Here is a 21,401-nt window from a genome sequence, read left to right on the forward strand (position 1 = left end):
CGAGGTGAATTCAGCAACACCCGCACAGCCGAGTCCGCCCAAAGCGCCGCCTGTTGTTGAACCTGGAGCGGCAACACCCTGCGAGCAGAGTCCGCCAAAGGCGGCGCCGGTTGTTGACACGAAACCGGCAGCACTGTCGCCCCAGAGCCTGCCGAAGGCGCCGCCTGTTGTCGAGGTGAAACCAGCGACCGCGTCACTGCAGGGCCTCCCCAAGGCCATGCCGGTTGTCGCCCCCCACCTGGCCGCACAGTCGCTGCAGACGGTCCCCAAGGCCGGGCCGGTTGTGGAGGTGAAACCGGCAACAGCGTCACCGCAGGCCCTGCCGCCTGTTGAGCCTCCAGCGGCGCCGCCTGTGGACGTGAAACCGGCAACAGCGTCACCGTCCAGCCCGCCCAAGGCGCCGCCTGTTGTTGAGCCTCCCTCGGCAACAGCCTCCCTGCAGAGCCCGCCCCCCGCGGCGCCTGTTGTCGAGGTGAAGTCACCGCCGGCCCCGGAGCAGCCGCTGCTGCCAGCGCCTGTTGTGGAGGTGAAACCCGGAACCCCCCCGCAGCAGAAACCAACACCCGCCGCCGAGGCTACAGCCGGCAGCCCCGCGCCGCCAACACCCGCACAGGCGCCTCCCGTCACCGCGACGCAGCCGCCGCCTGTCGCGTCACCCGGAGCGGAGGCGCCCGCGGCGCAACAGCCGCCGGCGCTACAGGCGGAGGAACCGCCGCGGGCCCCGGCCTCGCCGCCCCGCTCGCCCCCCGTGCTGGAGAAGATGGCGCCGCCGCCTGACGCCGCCGTGGAGACGGCTGTCGCCGTCACCGTCCCCAAGGACAAGCGGAGCTCGTCGTCGTCCTCGTCGTCCTCGTCCTCCTCCTCCTCCTCGTCCTCCTCCTCCGACTCCGACTCCAGCTCCAGCTCCTCCGAGTCGGCGCCGCCGTCGCCGGGTGTTGCCGCACACTCAGAGTGAGGTTCCTACCCCCTCCCAGGGCGTCACCCCCTCCGCGGCTGTTGTCACCCCCACCCGTCCCCCCCTTCTCCTCCGCCTGTAGGCGGGAGCCCCCCCTTGATCCCCATGGGCACCCCCGGGTGTTGTCACCTGATGGGCCCACCCCTTCCTGTACCCCTGGGTGTTGTCACCCCCTGGGTGTTGTCACCCCCAGGTGTTGTTGCCCTCACCCCTTCTGTTACCCTCAGGGTGTTGTCATCTCTGGGTGTTGTCACCCCATGGGCCCACCCCCTCCCATACCCTGGGATGTTGTCACCCCTGGCTGTTTGCACCTCTGGGTGTTGTCACCCTCACCCCTTCTACTACCCTCAGGGTGTTGTCACCTCTGGGTGTTCTCACCCTGGGACGTTGTCACCCTCTGGGCCCGTCCCCTCCTTTACCCCTGGGTGTTGTCACCCCCTGGGGGTTGTCACCCTATGGGCCCACCCTTCCTGGTACCCCTGGGTGTTGTCACCCCCCGGCTCTTGTCACCCTACGGGCCCGCCCCCTCCCCTGGGTCCCCCGTGTCCCCGGCTGTTGTCACCTCCTGGGGTCCCCCCATCCACCGGGTGTCCCCAAAGGTCCCCCCAGCACCAGGGGGTGTCCCCAGGGTGTCCCCCCCCCCCCCACCCTCACTGTCCCCCCCCCCCCAGGCCCGGCACCCTGACAGCAGAGGTGACAACAACAACCACAACCGCCACAACAACCACAACCACAACAACAGCCGCAGCGGCGGCACCGCCGGAGGCCGCGGAGGCGCCCGGGGGCCGCGAGGGCCGCGCGGCCGCCCCCACCCGCCGCAAGCGGCGCCGCTCGAGCAGCTCCAGCTCCTCCTCGTCCTCCTCGTCCTCCTCGTCCTCCTCCTCCTCCTCCTCCTCCTCGTCGTCCTCGTCCTCCTCGTCCTCCTCCTCGTCCTCCTCGTCCTCGTCCTCCTCCTCGTCCTCCTCCTCCTCCTCGGCCGTCATGGCGGCGGCGGCGCCGCCCCCCGGGGGGGACCCGGAGCCTTCGGCCTCGGCCGCCGCCCCCGCCGCAGGCTCCTCCCCCCAGCCCCGCACGGGCGTCGGCGGCTCCGCCCCCCCGGCCCCGCCCGGCCCCGCCGCGGGGGGAGGGGAGCCGCAACAGGCGGCGGCGGCGGCGGCAACACCCGGAGGAGGAGCCGGGGAGGAGGGGGGAGGGGGGGAGGCGGCCCCGCCCCAGCCCGGCCCCGCCCCCGCGGCCTCCCCCCCTCCCCCCTCCCAGTCCCCGGGGCCCCTCCCCATGGAGCAGGGGGGCGGGGAGGGGGGCGGGGCCGCAGCCGCCGTCACCGTCGCTCCGCCTGACGCCGCCGCGGGGACGCCGGTACCCCCGGACACAACCGACGCCGCCAACCCCGAGGTGACAGCGACGGCCGCCGGCGGCGACGCCGCCAACACCGCGACCCCCCCGGGCGGCCCCCCCCGCGCGGCCCCCCCCCCGCGCCCCCGGGGCCCTCATGGCCCTGACCCCCGCGCGGGGGGCGGCCCCGCCCCCCCCGCGCCCCCCCCGGGCCCCTCCTGGCGCTGACGCCCGCGCGGGGGTTGCGGGCGTCACCCCGCGCCCCCGGCTCCCTCCTGTCCCTGGCCCCCGCGCGGGGGGCGGCGTCACCCCGCGCCCCCTTCCCGCTGTTGTCACCGCGCGGCGGCGGCGGCTGCTTCACCCGCTCCCCCGGGACCCCCTTCCTGGGCGGCCCCGCCCGCGGCGGCGGCTGTTTCTCCCGCTCGCCGGCCTCGCCCTTCCTGTCCAGCCCCCGCTGCACAGGCGGCGCCGGCTGTTGCTTCGCGGCCGCCGGGCGCCTGGGGGCGGCCGCCTGTATCCACCGGCTGCAGGGCAACATGGCGGCCGGCGGCTGCGCCGGCCGCTCCTCCGCCTGTATCCACCGGCTGCAGGGCAACATGGCGGCCATGGGCTGCGCCGGACGCCTGGGCCCGTCCGCCTGTATCCACCGGCTGCAGGGCAACATGGCGGCCATGGGCTGCGCCGGACGCCTGGGCCCCTCCACGTGCATCCACCGGCTGCAGGGCACCATGGGAGTGACCGGCTCCCGCTCGCCCTTCGCCGCCACGCCCAACATGGCGGCCGCCAGCACCCGCATGGCGGCCTCCGGCAGCGCCAACATGGCGGCCTCCGGCAGCGCCAACATGGCGGCCTCCTCCAACATGGCGGCCTCCTCCAACATGGCCGCCTCCAGCAGCGCCGGCGCCGCTGGCAACATGGCGGCGGCCGGAAGCGCCGCGGCGGGGGGCGGCGCCGCCGCCGCCAACATGGCGGCCTCCGGCGGTAGCAGCGCCGCCAACATGGCGGCCACCAGCACCAACATGGCCGCCACCACCACCAACATGGCGGCCGCCAGCAGCAACATGGCGGCCGCCGCCTCGCAGTACGCCGCCACCAACATGGCGGCCGCCGCCTCCCAGTACGCCGCCGCCAACATGGCCGCCTACCAGTACGGCGCCGCCTCCCAATATGGCGCCGCGCAGTACGGCACCTCCCAATATGGCGGCGCCCAGTACGGCGCCTCGCAGTACGGCTACGGGCAGTACGGCGCCGCCTCCCAATATGGCGGCGCGCAGTACGGCGGCGCCGCGCAATATGGCGGCGCGCAGTACGGCGAGCCGTACGGGCCATACGAGTACGCGCAGTACGAGTACGCGCAGTACGGCGCCTGGGCGGGCTCGGAGGGCCAGGACGCCTGGGCCGCTTCCGCCCCCGCCGCTTCCTCTTCCGGTTCCGGCGTCTCCTGGGGCAACTGGGTGGCGGGGTCGCAGTGAGGGCCCCGCCCACTTCCTCTTTCCCCCCCCTCCCCTTCCGGTCACTGTGTGGGGCGGGGCTTGTGGGGTTGGGGGGCGGGGCTTGTTGCGGGGCGGGGGGAACGGGTGGGGGAGGGGCTGACCCCGCCCCCGCTATGGGGCAGCCGTGGGGGGGGAGGGGCGGTTGGGGGCGGAGCTTGTAGCAGGGTGGGGGGAGGGGCTATGGGGCAGGACGGGGGGGGGAGGGGCAGCCATGGGGCCGTGTGGGGCAGCCATGGGGCAGAAACCCCCCCCCATCCGACCCCAATGACCCCCGAGCGCTCTATGGGGCAGCCCTATGGGGGGCACCATGTGGGGCGGATCTGTGGGGCAGCCCTATGGGGCAGTGGCTCTCTGGGGTGGTTCTATAGGGCGGTGCTATGGGGCGGCAGTGCTATGGGGCAAATGTGTGGGGCAGCCCTATGGCAGGCGTTATGGGGTAGCCCTATGGGGCACTGACGCTATGGGGCAGCGCTGTGGGGCAGCCCTATAGGGCAGCGCTATGGGGCAGCCATATGGGGTGGTCCTATGGGGCAGCAGTGCTGTGGGGCAGCGCTATGGGGCGGCGCTAAGGGTTGGTTCTATGGGGCGGTTCTATGGGGCAATCCTATGGGGCGGTGCTATGGGGTGGCCCTATGGGGCGGCAGCGCTATGGGTCAGTTCTATTGGTCGGTCCTATGGGGCAGTCCTACGGGGTAGCAGTGTTATGGGTCAGCTCTATGGGTTGGCTCTATGGGGCAGTAGCGCTATGGGGTGTCGCTATGGGGTGTCGCTATGGGTCGGTTCTATGGGGCAGCCCTATGGGTCGGTTCTGTGGGTTGGATCTATGGGGCAGCCCTATGGGTCGGATCTATGGGTCGGTTCTATGGGGCAGTTCTATGGGGCAGCAGCGCTGTGGGGTGTAGCTATGGGGCAGCCCTATGGGGCGGTTGTATGGGGCAGCAGCGCTGTGGGTCAGCGCTCTGGGGTGTCGCTATGGGTCGGATCTATGGGGCAGCGCTATGGGTTGGTTCTGTGGGGCAGCAGCGCTGTGGGGCGGTTCTATGGGGCAGCCCTATGGGGCAGTGCTGTGGGGCAGTTCTATGGGGTGTTGCTATGGGGCAGGCCTATGGGTCGGATCTATGGGGCAGCAGCGCTGTGGGTCGGATCTATGGGTCAGTTCTATGGGGCAGCCCTATGGGTCGGTTCTATGGGGTGTCGCTCTGGGGCGGTTCTATGGGTCGTATCTATGGGTCAGATCTATGGGGCAGCAGCGCTGTGGGGCGGCTCTATGGGGTGTCGCTATGGGTCAGTTCTATGGGGCAGTTCTATGGGGCAGCGCTGTGGGGTGTCGCTATGGGTCGTATCTATGGGTCGGATCTATGGGGTGTCGCTGTGGGGCAGCGCTGTGGGGCGGCGCTCACCCCTCTCCCCACAGGGAGCCGCAGGAGGACGGAGCCGCGACCCCCTCCCCCCGGCCTGGCGGTAGGTGCGGGGCGGGGGCGGCGCCTGGGGCAGCCCCACCCATCCCCTCCCCCCCCCCCCGCGGCGTCGGGAGCCCCGCCCACCCCCTGTGTTGGCCACGCCCCCCCGCGCGTTGACCCCGCCCCCTCTCTTCCTGTGCGTTGATTTTTTTTTCCACATAAAGACAAAAAAAAACACCCAAACGGAGCCCCGGTGACGTCAGAGAGGGTGGGGGGGGGGTCGGGAGAGGGGCGGGGCTTGAGGGGAGGGGGCGGGGCTTGAGGGGAGGGAGGGGGGAGCGGGAGGGGGTGGAGGGAGGGGCGGGGCTTGCGCGGGTGGGCGGGGCCAGGGCACCACCCCCCACCCCATGGGACCCCATTGGGACCCACGTGACCCCCCCCATGGGAACCACGTGACCCCTCCCCCCCATTGGGACCCACGTGACGCCCCCTCCTATGGGATCCGCCCCCCCCCGGGACCCACGTGACTCCTCCCCGCACGAGGCCCCGCCCCTCGGGATCCCATTGGGACCCACGTGACCCCCCCATGGGACCCGCCCCCTCCCCGGGACCCCATTGGGACCCACATGACCCCTCCCCCTATTGGACCCACGTGACCCCGCCCCCCCATGGGACCCGCCCCCCCACGTGACCCCGCCCCCCGGGGGACCCCATTGGGACCCACGCGACCCCTCCCCCATTGGGACTCACGTGGCCCCGCCCCCGGGACCCCATTGGGACCCGCCCCCCACGTGACCCCGCCCCCTCCTCCAGCCCCCCCACGTGGGTCCGGCCGCCGCCCCCTCCCCCCCCCGGACACCTGGGCCCGGCAGGTAGGAGGGGGGGAGGGGCGGGGGGGGGCGGGGCAAAAACACGGTAAAAACACGGGAAATGGGCAAAAACACTGAAAACACCCCAAAAACACACCAAGGACACGCTAAGGACACGGGGGACACCAAAAACACTAAAAACGTGTTAAGAACACAGGAAATGTGCGGAAAACACCAAGAACACCCCAAAAACACGCTAAGAACACCCCCAAACACCAAGAACACCCCAAAAACACCAAGAACACTCCAAAAACACTCCAAAAACACCAAGAACACCCCAAAACACGCTAAGAACATATTAAGAACACACTAAGGACACATGGATGTGTTAAGAACACATGGGGGGACACGTTAAGAACACAGAGAATGTGCAAAAAACACTGAAAACACCCCAAAAAACAGACAGGACTCGCTAAGGACACGTGGGACACGCTAAGAACATGCAAAGTGTATGCAAAATACCCCCTTAACATGCAAATACGCGCTAAAACACACCAAGGGCGTGCTGAGCGCATGCTAACGACATGCAAAGTGCATGCCAACATGTAAAGCACATGCCAACATGTAAAGCACATGCTAATGACATGCAAAGCATATGCTAATGATATGTAAAGCACATGCTAATGACATGCTAAGCACAGACTAGTAATATTAAACACACACTAGTAACACGCTGAGTATTTGCATGCAACAATATGCTAATAATGCACCGAATATGCAAATAACATGCTAAGTACATGCTAATCGCACAGTTACGAACACGCTCAGGAGCCGCCCAAATAAACCGGATCCGGGGCCGTTTTGGGGCCAAAACCGGGAGTTTATTGTGTGGGGGAGGGGCGGGGGGCGTGGCCGGCGCGGGGGGCGTGGCCGGGGGCGGGGTCAGGGGGCGGGGGCGTCGCTGGCCCCGCCCGCCGCGTCCTGGGGCTTCATGACGTCCGGGGAGCTCCGGGGGGCTGGAGAAGGGGTCGATCCGGAGGGCCTCGAACGCGGCGTCTGCCCCAAAAACGGGCGAATTCGACCCAAAATCCGCGCCCGGCGCCCCCGGAAACCCCCCGGCGGCGAAAGAACCGCCCCGAACGGCCCAAAAACGGCCGAAATGCACCCAAAAATCCAGCCCCGGGAGGGGGGGGAACCACCGCAAATGGACCCAAAACACCCGAATTCCACCCAAAATTCAGCCCCGGGGGGGGGGGGGGACCCACCTCAAACAGTCCCAAAACACCCAAATTTCACCCCAAATCCAGCCCCGGGACCCCTGGGGAGAAAGAGCCACCGCAAATGGGCCAAAAATGGCAAAATCACCCCAAAAATCCAATCCCCCCCCCCCGGAGGAAAAAAAAAAAAAACACCTCAAATGGCCCCAAAACACCCGAATTCACCCCAAAATCCAGCCCCGGGGGGGGGGGGAGGGCCTCGTCTGCACCCAAAATCACCCAAATTGACCCCAAATTGAAGCTGCGTTTCCACCCCCGCCAAATTGCCCTGAAATTGCCCCAAAACGACCCCTGTCCCTCCGGTTTGACCCAAAATAGCCCCAATTTGCCCCAAAATCCACACGGGGGAGGGGGGGGGGGTCAAGATTTCATCTCTGCCCACCTGGGAGACCCAAATTGCCCTGAAATGGCCCCAAAAAATCCAGCCCCTCCCACAGGCCTCGGGAGGCCCCAAAACTGCCCAAATCTGCCCCAAAAGCCCCAAATAAACCTGGTTCCGGTGACAAAAACCTGCAGTTTGGAGGGGGGGGTTTGGGGGGGTTGGGGCGAAAAGGGGGAAGGGGGGGCGGGGTCTGATGTGGGGCAGGATCCGCCCCCTGCGCTATGGGGCAGGATGGACACCCCCCCCCCCCGCTATGGGGCAGAATGGACCCCCCCCAACCCCCGCTATGGGTCGGGCCGCACCGGGCGCTATGGGGCAGCCCCCCCTCCTCGCTATGGGGCAGGACCCCTCGCTATGGGGTGGGCCGCACCAGGCGCTATGGGGCAGACCCCACCCCCCAACCTCCCGCTATGGGGTAGACCCCCCCCCTCCCCCGCTATGGGGCAGGCTCCCCACATCCCCCTCGCTATGGGGCAGCCCCCCCCCCGCGCTATGGGGCAGCCCCCCCTTCGCTGTGGGTCGGGCCGCACCGGGCGCGCGCAGGGCCAGCCCCACGTTGGGCTCTATGGGGCAGCCCCCCCCCGCTATGGGGCAGGACCCCCCCCCCAACCCCCCCGCTATGGGGCAGGGCCGCACCGGGCGCGCGCAGGGCCAGCCCCCCCCACAACCCCCCACTATGGGGCAGCCCCCCCCCCCCGCTATGGGGCAGGACCCCCCCGCGCTATGGGGCAGGACCCCCCCGCCATCGCCATGGGTCGGGCCGCACTGGGCAGCGCGCAGGGCCAGCCCCACGGTGGGCTCTATGGGGCAGGCTCCCCACACCCCCCCCGCTATGGGGCAGGACCCCCCCCCACACCCCCCGCTATGGGGCAGGACCCCTCGCTATGGGGCAGGACCCCCCCCGCGCTATGGGGCAGCCCCCCCCCCCCCCCCCGCTATGGGTCGGGCCGCACCGGGCGCTGCGCAGGGCCAGCCCCACGGTGGGCTCTATGGGGCAGGACCCCCCGCTATGGGGCAGGACCCCCCCCCATCCCCCCCGCTATGGGGCAGGATCCCCCCCCCATCCCCCCTCGCTATGGGTCGGGCCGCACCGGGCGCGCGCAGGGCCAGCCCCACGGTGGCCGGCGCTTGCGGTCGGGCCGTTTGGCTGGTGAAGCCGCAATCGCCCAAAGTCCTGGAGTCGTCCAGGAGCTGCTCGTCCTGGGGAGGGGTCAGACCCATAGAGACCCACAGAGACCCCCAAAGAGACCCCCCATAGGGACCCATAGGGACCCATAGAGACCATAGAGACCCCCATAGGGACCCATAGGGACCCATAGGGACCCCCCACAGCGACCCATAGAAACCCCCATAGAGACCCATAGAACCCAACAGAGCCCCACAGCGACCCATAGAGACCCCCACAGAGACCCATAGGGACCCATAGAGACCCATAGAGACCATAGAGACCCCCATAGAGACCCATAGGGACCCATAGAGACCCACAGCGACCCATAGAGACCCATAGAGACCCCCATAGGGACCCAGAGGGACTCATAGAGACCCACAGAGACCCATAGAGACCATAGAGACCCATAGAGAGCCCCACAGCGACCCATAGAAACCCCCATAGAGACTCATAGAGACCCATAGAGAGACCCCCTGAGCCCCACAGCGACCCATAGAGACCCATAGAGATCCACAGTGACCCATAGAGAGACCCATAGAGACCCATAGAGACCCCCATAGAGACCCATAGGGACCCCCATAGAGACCCATAGAGACCATAGAGACCCATAGGGACTCATAGAGACCCATAGAGACCCATAAAGACCCAGAGAGAGACCCATAGGGACCCCCATAGGGACCCCCATAGGGACCCACAGAGACCCCCACAGTGACCATAGAGACCCCCATAGAGACCCCCATAGAGACCCATAGGGACCATAGAGACCCATAGAAACCCCCATAGAGACCCATAGAGACCCCCATAGAGACCCATAGAGACCCCATAGAGACTCATAGAGACTCATAGAGACCCACATAGAATCCCCCATAGAGACCCATAGAGACCCACAGAGACCCCCACAGCCCCACAGCGACCCACAGCGACACAGCGACCCATAGAACCCCCCCCAGCCCCACAGAACCCCCTGCCCCATAGAACCCCCCCAGCCCCAGATCTCCCCACACCGCCCCACATCTCCCCCCATCTCCCCACATCCCCCCACATCTCCCCCCATCTCCCCACATCCCCCCACATCTCCCCCCATCCCCCCACACCTTGTAGAGCCGCTGCTCCTCGGGCGGCCGCTTGAGGATCCCCTCGACGACCCTCTTGAGCTCCAGGACGGTGCTGGACTCCTTGGCGTCCGTGAAGATGGTCGTCTTGTGGCGCCGGATCATGAGGAACACGTCCTGTGGGGCGGGGGAGACGCTATGGGGCGGGGGGAGCGCTATGGGGCAGGGGACACGTCCTGTGGGGCGGGAACTCGCTATGGGGCGGAGGGGGCGCTATGGGGCGGGGGACACGTCCTGTGGGGCGGGGGAGCCGCTATGGGGCTGGGAACTCGCTATGGGGCTGGGGACCTCCTGTGGGGCAGGGAACCCCCTATGGGGCAGGGGAGCCGCTATGGGGCGGGGGAGCCGCTGTGGGGCAGAGGGGGCGCTATGGGGCTGGGGACACTCTATGGGGCAGGGAACCTCCTGTGGGGCAGGGAACTCGCTATGGGGCAGCGGGACCCACTATGGGGTGGGGGGAACCGCTATGGGGCAGGGGACACGTCCTGTGGGGCAGGGAACCTCCTGTGGGGCGGAGGGGGCGCTATGGGGCAGGGGACACGTCCTGTGCGGCGGGAACTCGCTATGGGGCGGGGGAGCCGCTGTGGGGCTGGGGACACTCTATGGGGCAGGGAACCTCCTGTGGGGCAGGGGGAGCCGCTATGGGGCAGGGAACCTCCTGTGGGGCAGGGAACTCGCTATGGGGCGGGGGAGCCGCTATGGGGCAGGGAACCTCCTGTGGGGCAGGGAACTCGCTATGGGGCGGGGAGCCGCTATGGGGCAGGGGAGCCGCTATGGGGCTGGGAACTCGCTATGGGGCGGAGGGAGCGCTATGGGGCAGGGGACACGTCCTGTGGGGCAGGGGACACGTCCTGTGGGGCAGGGAACTCGCTATGGGGCAGCGGGACCCGCTATGGGGCGGAGGGGGCGCTATGGGGCAGGGGAGCCGCTGGGGGGGCAGCAGGGCCCCCTATGGGGCAGCAGGGCCTCTATGGGGCTGGGAACCCCCCTATGGGGCAGCGGGACCCCCCTATAGGGCCGGGACCCCCCTATGGGGCCGGGAACCTCTATGGGGCAGCGGGACCCCATGGGGCTGGGACCCCCCTGTGGGGCTGGGACCGCCCTATGGGGCGTGGCCTGGGCGGGGGGCGTGGCCGGCAGAGGGGGCGGGGCCCGTCCCGGGGCGGGGGGCGGGGTCAAAGGCTCCGCTCCGCGCGGCCCCCCCCCGCCCCAAACGGCTCCCCCGGGGGGGGGGGAGCTACGGAAGCCGCGGGGGGGGGGGGCGCGGGGCGGGGGGGGCTACGGAAGCCGCGAGGGGCCGCGCGCGGGGGGGGGGGGGGACTCGCCATGGCCGCCGCGTCCGCTCCGGCCGCCGCGCCCGCCGCGCTCCCAGCGTCCCCCGCGCGGCCGGAAGGGGCGGGGCGCGGCCCCCGCGCAGGCGCCGCCGCCGCCGCCATCTTGGGGAGGTCCCCGCGCAGGCGCCGCCGCCATCTTGGGGAGGTCGCGGCGCGTAACCGCCCCCCCCCGCGGAGGCTCCGCCCCTCGCGCCGCCGTTGGCCCCGCCCCCTGTTGCCCCCGCTGCGTCACGTGCCCGGTCGCTCCGCCCCCTCCAAGGGGGTTCCCCGACCCCGCCCCTTTCCCCCACGTGGCCCCGCCCCCTTGTTGAGGGGGGCGGGGCCGCGTGGGCGGCGGGTGGGGGAGGGGCGGCGCGTCCGGGCGTGGCCCCCTCCCCCCCCCCGCGTGGGCGGGGGAACCCGTCGGACCGGCCCGGTGGCCCCGCCCCCCCCCCGGTCCATTTAAAGGGGCCGCGACCGGGAGGTCCCGTCGGCACCGGGAGCGGGGGGGGCGGGGGTGTCATGGCCGCCCCCTTCCTCCTCCTCCTCCTCCTCCTCCTGGGGGGGGCCCGAGGCTGCGACGGCGACGGCGACAACGGGGGGGGCCGGGACGGCGGTACCGGCGGGGGGGGGGGAGGGGAGGGGGCGGGGCCTCTTTTGGGGGGGGCGGGGGGGGATGGGGAGGGGATGGGGGGCGGGGCCCCTTGGGGGGGTGGGGGGAGTGGGGGCGGGGCCTCTTTTGGGGGGGGCGGGGGGGCGGGGGGGGCGAGGGGGGATGGGGGGCGGAGCCCCTTTGGGGGGATGGGGAGGGGGCGGGGCCTCTTTGGGGGGTGGGGGGAGTGGGGGCGGGGCCTCTTTTTTGGGGGGGGGGTCGGACGCCGGGGCCCCTTTTGGGAGGGGGGGGATGGGGAGGGGGAGGGGGGCGGGGCCCGCCGGGAGTCACGGGGTCACGTGGGCGGGGGGGGCACCGGGGCCCCGTGGGGGGGGAGGGGGGCGGGGCCTCTTTTGGGGAGGGGGGAGGGGGGCGGGGCCTCTTGGGGGGGCTGGGGGGGCGGGGCCTCACGGGGGTCCCGGGTCCCCAACAGGGGGCGACGACGACGACGAGAGGAGGAAGATCGAGATGAGTGAGAGCCGGGACAACGTCCCCAATGTCCCCAATGTCCCCAACGTCCCCAATGCCCCCCCCCGGTGTCCCCAATGTGTCCCCAATGGCCCCTGGTGTCCCCTGGTGTCCCCAACGTGTCCCCATGTCCCCAATGGCCCCTGGTGTCCCCTGGTGTCCCCATGACCCCATGTGTCCCCATGTGTCCCCATGTGTCCCCAATGTCCCCATGAGCCCCCATGACCCACTATGACCCCCCATGTCCCTCTATGTCCCCAACGTCCCCCCATGTCCCCACATCCCCATTGGCCCCATTGTCTCCCCATGTCCCCATGCCCCCCACTGCCCCCCATGTCCCCCCATTGTCTGAATGTCCCCAACGTCCCCCCAGGTCCCCCTGTGTCCCCATGACCCCCCATGACCCCCCCACGTTCCCCCATGTCCCTCCATGTCCTCAATGTCCCCAACATCCCCCAATGTCCCACTGTGTCCCACTATGTCCCCAATGTCCCCCCATGTCCCCCTTGTCCCCATGTCCCCCCTGGCCCACCCTGTCCCCCATGTCCTCCATTGTCCCCATATTCCCCAATTGTCCCCATTGCCCCCCTCATTGTCCCCCCATCCGCATTAATCCCCAATGTCCCCAATGTCCCCTCATTGTCCCCATGTTCCCCCCGTCCCCATATCCCCCATTGTCCCCATTGTCCCCATTGTCCCCATTGTCCCCTATTGTCCTTTGTCCCCATTGTCCCCCCATTGTCCCCATGTCCCCCCATTGTCCCCAATGTCCCCCATTGTCCCCATTCCCCCCCTTGTCCCCATTGTCCCTCATGTGTCCCCCATGTCCCCATTGTCCCCCATGTCCCCCCATTAGTCCCCATTGTCCTCCCTTGTCCCCGTTGTCCCTCATGTCCCCCCATTGTCCCCCCTTGTCCCCATTAATCCCCATTGTCCCCCATGTCCCCCATTGTCCCCATGTCCCCATTGTCCCCATTGTCCCCCCATGTCCCCCCATTGTCCCCATTGTCCCCCATGTCCCCTCATTGTCCCCCCATTGTCCCCATGTCCCCATTGTCCCCATGTCCCCATTATCCCCCATTGTCCCCATTGTCCCCATGTCCCCCATTGTCCCCATTGTCCCCGCATTGTCCCCAATGTCCCCCATTCCCCCCATTGTCCCCATTGTCCCCATTGTCCCCCATTCCCCCCATTCCCCCCATTGTCCCCATTGTCCCCATTGTCCCCATTGTCCCCATTGTCCCCCTTGTCCCCATTAATCCCCATGTCCCCCATTGTCCCCATTGTCCCCCCATTGTCCCCATTGTCCCCATTGTCCCCTCTCCCCCCAGGCTGCGGTCGCCCCGCCCGGACCGGCCGGACCCGGAACGTCGGGGGGGAGGACGCGGGGGAGGGGGAGTGGCCGTGGCAGGGGAGCCTGCGGCGGGGGGGGCGCCACGTGTGCGGGGCCGCCCTGGTGGGGACACGGTGGGTCGTCACCGCCGCGCACTGCTTTGAAGGGTGAGTGACAGCCAATGACACCCAATGACACCCTATGGTGTCCTCATGTCCCTATGGTGTCCCCGTGGTGTCCCCATGGTGTCCTCATGTCCCCATGGTGTCCTCGTGTCCCTATGGGGTCACCCAATGTCCCTATGGTGTCCCCATGGTGTCTTCGTGTCCCTATGGTGTCCCTATGGTGTCCCTATGGTGCCCCCTGGTGTCCCCACGTGTGCGGGGCCGCCCTGGTGGGGACGTCGTGGGTTGTCACCGCCGCGCACTGCTTCCAGGGGTGAGTGACAGCCCATAATGTCCCTATGGAGTCACCCAATGTCCCTGTGGTGTCCTCATGTCCCTATGGTGTCCCTATGGTGTCCCCATGGTGTCCCCTGGTGTCCCCATGGTGTCCTCATGTCCCTATGGTGTCCCTATGGTGTCCCCTGGTGTCCCCACGTGTGCGGGGCCGCCCTGGTGGGGACGTCGTGGGTGGTGACAGCGGCGCACTGCTTCCAGGGGTGAGTGACAGCCCATAATATCCCTATGGGGTCACCTAATGTCCCTATGGTGTCCCCATGGTGTCCTCATGTCCCCATGGTGTCCTCGTGTCCCTATGGTGTCCCCTGGTGTCCCCTGGTGTCCCCACGTGTGTGGGGCCGCCCTGGTGGGGACACGGTGGGTCGTCACCGCCGCGCACTGCTTTGAAGGGTGAGTGACAGCCCAGAATGTCCCCATGGTGTCCCCATGGTGTCCCCGTGTCCCTATGGGGTCACCCAGTGTCACACAATGTCCCCGTGGTGTCCTCGTGGTGTCCCCGTGGTGTCCCCATGTCCCCTGGTGTCCCCATGTCCCCACCATGTCCTCTCCGGCCTCCCCCTGTCCCCTATGGCCTCCCCCCGTCCCCCTATGGCCTCCTCTTCTCCCCTTGTCCCCTATGGCCTCCCCTATGGCCTCCCCTTGTCCCCTATGGCCTCCTCTTCTCCCCCCATCCCCTATGGCCTCCCCTTCACTTCCCCTCGTCCCCCTTGGCCTCCCCTCGTCCCCTATGGCCTCCCCTATGGCCTCCTCTTGTCCCCTCATCCCCTATGGCCTCCTCTTGTCCCCTATGGCCTCCCCCCATCCCCTATGGCCTCCCCCCATCCCCTATGGCCTCCTCTTCTCCCCTTGTCCCCTCCTTGTCCCCTATGGCCTCCCCTTGTCCCCCTTGGCCTCCTCTCGTCCCCTATGGCCTCCCCTTGTCCCCTATGGCCTCCTCTTCTCCCCTCGTCCCCCTTGGCCTCCCCTCGTCCCCTCTGGCCTCTCCTATGGCCTCCTCTTCTCCCCTCATCCCCTATGGCCTCCTCTTGTCCCCTATGGCCTCCCCCCGTCCCCTATGGCCTCCCCCCATCCCCTATGGCCTCCTCTTCTTCCCTCATCCCCTATGGCCTCCCCTTGTCCCCTATGGCCTCCCCTTGTCCCCTATGGCCTCCCCTTCTCCCCCCATCCCCTATGGCCTCCCCTATGGCCTCCCCTTGTCCCCCTATGGCCTCCTCTTCTCCCCCCGTCCCCCTTGGCCTCCCCTATCCCCTATGGCCTCCTCTTCTCCCCTGGTCCCCTCTGGCCTCCCCTTGTCCCCTATGGCCTCCTCTTCTCCCCTTGTCCCCTCCTCGTCCCCTATGGCCTCCCCTATGGCCTCCCCTTGTCCCCTATGGCCTCCCCTTGTCCCCCTTGGCCTCCTCTCGTCCCCTATGGCCTCCCCTTGTCTCCTATGGCCTCCTCTTCTCCCCCCGTCCCCCTTGGCCTCCCCTGGTCCCCTCTGGCCTCCCGACGCGGCCTCCTCCCCCCGCAGGAGCCGGGACCCCCGGGACTACTCGGTGCTGCTGGGGGTCCGGGAGCTGGCGGGGCCGCCCGGGGTGGGCGTGGCCGTGGCCCTGGGCCGCCTCCTGCCCCACCCGGCCTACGCGGGGGAGGCCACGAGCGGCGACATCGCCCTGGCGCGCCTGGCCCGGCCCGTGGCCTTCTCGGCCTCCGTGCTGCCCGTCTGCCTCCCCGGCGCCGGCCTCCGCTTCGCGCCCGGCACCCGCTGCGTGGCCACCGGCTGGGGGGACATCAAGGAAGGAGGTGGGTGACGGGGGGGGCAACCGCGGTCAATGGGGGTCAACGGGGGCCAATGGGGGTCAACGGGGGCCAATGGGACGCAATGGGGGTCAAGCGTGGTCAATAGGGGTCAAGCGTGGTCAATGGGGGTCAAGCGTGGTCAATGGGACGCAATGGGGGTCAACGGGGGCCAATGGGGGTCAACGGTGGTCCAAGGGGAGGCAACGGTGGTCAATGGGGGTCAATGGTGGTCAAGGGGACCCAATGACGGCCAATGGGGGTCAACGGTGGCCGATGGGGGTCAACGGGGGCCAAGGGGACCCAATGAGGGTCAACGGGACCCAATGAGGGTCAACGGGGGCCAATGGGGGTCAACGGTGGTCAATGGGGGTCAACGGTGGCCGATGGGGGTCAACAGTGGCCAATGGGGGGTCAACGGTGGCCAAGGGGACCCAATGGGGGGCAACGGTGGTCAATGGGGGTCAACGGTGGTCAAGGGGAGGCAACAGTGGTCAATGGGGATCAATGGTGGCCAATGGGGGTCAACCGTGGTCAAGGGGACCCAATGGTGGCCAATGGGGGGTCAACGGTAGCCAAGGGGACTCAATGGTGGTCAATGGTGGCCAATGGGGGGTCAACAGCGGTCAAGGGCACCCAATGGGACCCAACGGTGCCCAATGGGGGTCAGTGGTGGTCAAGGGGGGTCCATGGTGCCCAATGGGGGTCAATGGTGCCCAAGGGGACTCAACGGTGCCCAATGGGGGTCAGTGGTGGCCAAGGGGGTTCAGTGGTGCCCAATGGGGGTCAGTGGTGCCCTGGTGGGTTCAACGGTGGCCAATGGGGGTCAACGGTGGCCAATGGGGGTCAACGGTGGCCAATGGGAGGTCAGTGGTGCCCAATTGGGGGTCAATGGTGCCCAAGGGGACTCAATGGTGCCCAATGGGACCCAACGGTGGCCAATGGGGGTCAGTGGTGCCCTGGTGGGTTCAACAGTGCCCAAGGGGACCCAACGGTGCCCAATGGGGTCCAATGGTGCCCAAGAGGGTCCAATGGTTCCCAAGGGGACTCAATGGTGGCCAAGGGGGGTCACTGGTGCCCAAGGGGGGTCAACAGTGCCCAATGGGAGTCAGTGGTGCCCAATGGGGGTCAACGGTGGCCAATGGGGGTCAGTGGTGCCCAATGGGGGTCAGTGGTGGCCAATGGGGGTCAGTGGTGCCCAATGGGACCCAACGGTGGCCAAGGGCGGTCAATGGTGCCCAATGGGACCCAACGTTGCCCAATGGGACCCAACGGTGGCCAAGGGCGGTCAATGGTGCCCAATGGGACTCAATGGTGCCCAATGGGGGTCAATGGTGCCCAATGGGGGTCAATGGTGCCCAATGGGACCCAACGGTGGCCAATGGGACCCAACGGTGCCCAAGGGGACCCAATGGTGCCCAATGGGACCCAACGTTGCCCAATGGGACCCAAGGGTGCCCCATGGCGCCCCGCGGGCCCCGCTGACCCCCCCCGTCGCAGAGGACCTCCCGGCGCCGCGGCGGCTGCAGAAGCTGGAGGTGCCGCTCATGGCGCAGGCCACGTGTCGGCGGCTCTACGGCAGCGCCGGGGGGCGGGGCCTCCCGCCGCGCCGCATCCAGGACGACATGATGTGCGCGGGGTACCCGGAGGGCCTCAAGGACACCTGCAAGGTGGGGGGAACCGGGGGGACCGGGGACGTGGGGGGAACGTAGGGGGACGTGGGGACAACCAGAGACATGGAGGGGACCGGGGACGTGGGGGGACATGGGGGATATAGTGGATATGGAGACATGGGGGACATGGGGACATGGGGACAACCAGAGACATGGGGGGACATTGGGGATATAGGGACATGGGGGGACATGGGGACAACCAGAGACATGGGGGGACATTGGGGATATGGGGGATATGGGGGCATGGAGGGACATAGGGGGACATGGGGGGACATGGGGACATGGGGGGACATGGGGACAACCAGAGACATGGGGGGACATGGAGACATGGGGGACAGGGGGACATGGGGAGACATGGGGGGACATGGGGGATATGGGGACAACCAGAGACATGGGGGGACATGGGGACATGGGGGGCAATCAGGAACATGGGGACATGGGGGGACATGGGGGGACATGGGAGATATGGGGGACATGGGGACATGGGGGGATGTGGGGACATGGGGGGACATGGGGGACAATCAGGAACATGGGGGGACATGGAAGGACCTGGGACATGGGGGGACATCAGGGGACATGGGAGAGATGGGGGACATGGGGACATGGGGACATGGGGGAACCTGGGACATGGGGGACACAGGGGGACATGGGGGGACATAGGGGACATGGGGGACATGGTGGACATGGGGACATGGAGGGACATTGGGGACATGGAGACACATTGGGACATGGGGGGACGTAGGGGGACATGGGGGACAACCAGGGACATGGGAGATGTGGGGACATGGGGAGACATGGGGGATATGGGAGGACATGGGGACTTGGGGGGCAATCAGGAACATGGGGGGACATGGGGGATATGGGGGACATTGGGGACATGGGGGATATGGGGGGTCATTGTGGCCATGGAGACACAGGGACATTGTTGTCCTTGTCCCCGCGGTGGCAGGTGGCTCTGGGGGCTGCTGGCCATGGCCCTGTTGGTCCCGTTGTTGTTCCCGTTGTTGTTCCCGTTGTTGTTCCCGTTGTTGTTCCCGTTGTCCTGCAGGGTGACTCCGGGGGTCCCCTGGTGTGTTGTGCCGGGGGCCGCTGGGTCCTGCCCATGGTCCCGTTGTAGTTCCCATCATTCCCATTGTCGTTCTGGTTGTTGTTCCCATTGTTCCCATTGTTGCTCCGGTTGTTCCCGCAGGGTGACTCCGGTGGCCCCCTCATCTGCTGCGTGGGCGGTCGCTGGGTTCCCATTGTTGTTCCCATTGTCCCCGTTGTTGTTCCCGTTGTTCCCATTGTAGTTCCCATTGTTCCTGTCGTTCCGCTTGTTCCCCCGCAGGGTGACTCTGGCGGTCGCTGGGTCCTGCCCATGGTCCCATTGTCCCCGTTGTAGTTCCCATTGTTCACATTGTTGTTTCGGTTGTTGTTCCCATTGTTGTTCCGGTTGTTCCCGCAGGGTGACTCCAGCGGTCCCCTGGTCTGCCGCGCCGGCGGTCGCCGGGTCCTGCCCATGGTCCCGTTGTAGTTCCCATCATTCCCATTGTCGTTCTGATTGTTGCTCCGGTTGTTCCCTTGCAGGGTGACTCCGGCGGTCGCTGGGTCCTGGCCATGGTCCCGTTGTAGTTCCCGTTGTTCCCATTGTTCCCATTGTTATTCCTGTCGTTCCGACTGTTGCTCCGGTTGTTCCCTTGCAGGGTGACTCCAGCGGTCGCTGGGTCCTGGCCATGGTCCCATTGTCCCCATTGTAGTTCCCATCATTCCCATTGTTGTTCCCATTGTCGTTCTGATTGTTGCTCCGGTTGTTCCCTTGCAGGGTGACTCTGGCGGTCGCTGGGTCCTGGCCATGGTCCCGTTGTAGTTCCCATCATTCCCATAGTTGTTCCCATAGTTGTTCCGACTGTTGCTCCGGTTGTTCCCTTGCAGGGTGACTCCGGCGGTCCCCTCGTCTGCCGCGCCGGCGGTCGCTGGGTCCTGGCCGGCATCGTGAGCTGGGGCGAGGGTTGCGCCGAGCCCGGGCGCCCGGGTGTCTACACCCGCGTGAGCGTCTACGCGCCCTGGATCCGGCGCCACGCGCCCGCCCTGCCCTTCGTCACCGCCGGCGCCGCCTGTGCGACCGCCGGGTGTGCGGCCGCCGCCGCCTGTGTCACCGCCCTGCTGCTGGCCGGGGCGCTGGCCGGGATGTGACGGGGTGACGGCGACAGCCGCTGCGGTACAGGCGGACGCTCAACAGCCGCTGCGGGGTGGTGTGCCCGTGACAACCGCATTGGTACAGCCGTGTTCATGACAACCACCGCGGTACGGCTGTGCTCTTGACAACCACCGCGGTACGCCTGTATCTGTGCCAACTGCCGTGGTATGGCTGTATCCATGGCAACCACCGCGGTACGGCTGTGCTTGTGACAACTGCTGCAGTACGGCTGTATCCGTGACAACCAGCACGGTACGGCTGTATCAGTGACAACCACCATGGTACGGCTGTATCCGTGTCAACCACCACGGTACGGCTGTGTCTGCAACAACCACCACGGTACAGGCATCCCCACGGCAACCACCACAGTACAGCCGCATCTGTGACAACCACCGTGGTACGGCTGTGCTCTTGACAACCGCTGCGGTACAGCCATGCCTGCAACAACCACCGCAATACGGCTGTGTCCGTGACAACCGCCACGGCGCGGCCGTCCCCATGACAACCACCGCAGTATGGCTGTATCAGTGACAACCACCGCGGTGTGGTTGTATCCGTGACAACCACCGCGGTACGGCTGTGCCCACAACAACCCCTGCGGCTACAGCCAACATGGCCGCAGGGACATGGTTACAACCACCACGGCTACAACCGCCGCAGCTACAACCATCACAGCTACAACCACCATGACTACAACCACCACGGGTAGAAGCAACGAGGCTACAACCGCCACGTTTACAGCCGCTGCAGCTGGAGCTGTTGTAGCTACAACCGCTGCAGCTACAACCACCCAATGAGGGGGCAACAACCACCAAGGACCCCCCAAACCCCCTGTAGGGACCCCCAGACCCACAGGAGGGTCCCCAGAGTCACCTCGAGGGGGTCGAACACCCCAGAGGGACCCCAAAACCCCCATAGGGACCCCAAAAAACACCATAGGGACCCCAAAAACCACTAAAGAGACCCAAAAAACACTAAAGAGATCCCAAAAACCACTAAAGAGACCCAAAAACCACTAAAGAGACCCCAAAATGCCCAATAGGGCCCCCCAAATCCTCCTGGGGGGTCTGACACCCTATAGAGACCCCCAAATTCCCTATAGTGACCCCAAAACCACTATAGGGACCCCAAAAGCCCCATAGGAACCCCCCAAATCCCTAAAGAGACCCCAAAAAACACTAAAGAGACCCCAAAATCCCCTATAATGACCCTAAATCTCCTATAGTGACCTAAAACCCCTATACTGACCCCAAAAAATCCCTATAATGACCCGAACCCCCTATAAGGACCCAGGATTCCCTATAGAGACCCCCCAAACCCCCATAATGACCCCAAAATCCCCTATAGTGACCCCAAAATCCCCTAGAATGATCCCAAATCTCCCATGGTGACCCCAAAAATCCCTATAATGATCCCAAAACCCCTATAAGGACCCAAAATCCCCTATAGTGACCCAAAATCTCCTATAATGACCCAAAAACCCCTATAATGACCCCAAATTGCCTATAGTGAACCCAAAACCCCTATAATGACCCCCAAACCCCTATAAGGACCCAAAATCGCCTATAATGACCCCAAATCCCCTATAGTGACCCCAAAATCCCCTAAAATGACCCAAAGA

General features: G+C 66.9%; 2 protein-coding genes across 2 annotated transcripts; one reads left to right on the top strand and one right to left on the bottom strand.

Moving 5' to 3' along the window:
• Window positions 1-6,931: 6,931 nt before the first annotated feature.
• On the bottom strand, window positions 6,932-10,048 carry LOC148591360 (elongin-B-like). The gene is given in 4 exon segments (XM_088537704.1): window positions 6,932-6,991; window positions 6,993-7,045; window positions 8,740-8,848; window positions 9,911-10,048. Coding segments are annotated over 4 exon segments (345 nt in total). The 5' UTR covers window positions 10,034-10,048.
• Window positions 10,049-11,763: 1,715 nt separating this feature from the next.
• On the top strand, window positions 11,764-19,776 carry LOC148591361 (serine protease 27-like). The gene is made up of 6 exons (XM_088537706.1): window positions 11,764-11,857; window positions 12,327-12,365; window positions 13,693-13,861; window positions 15,666-15,937; window positions 17,432-17,601; window positions 19,516-19,776. The coding sequence occupies exons 1-6, from the start codon at window positions 11,764-11,766 to the stop codon at window positions 19,774-19,776; spliced, it is 1,005 nt and encodes a 334-aa protein (XP_088393832.1).
• Window positions 19,777-21,401: the final 1,625 nt, after the last annotated feature.

Source organism: Tinamus guttatus, unplaced genomic scaffold, assembly GCF_059628265.1.
Source record: "Tinamus guttatus ecotype Peru unplaced genomic scaffold, ASM5962826v1 Tinamus_guttatus_pri_ptg000851l, whole genome shotgun sequence".
Taxonomy (NCBI): Eukaryota; Metazoa; Chordata; class Aves; order Tinamiformes; family Tinamidae; genus Tinamus; species Tinamus guttatus.

Excerpts from the sequence above, each read along its gene's own strand:
- LOC148591361 (XM_088537706.1), top strand. The coding sequence starts at position 11,764 with ATGGCCGCCCCCTTCCTCCTCCTCCTCCTCCTCCTCCTGGGGGGGGCC. Across the intron at positions 11,858-12,326 it reads CGGGGGGGGCCGGGACGGCG|GGGGCGACGACGACGACGAG; the intron begins GTACCGGCGGGG and ends GGTCCCCAACAG. Across the intron at positions 15,938-17,431 it reads GGGGGACATCAAGGAAGGAG|AGGACCTCCCGGCGCCGCGG; the intron begins GTGGGTGACGGG and ends CCCCCGTCGCAG.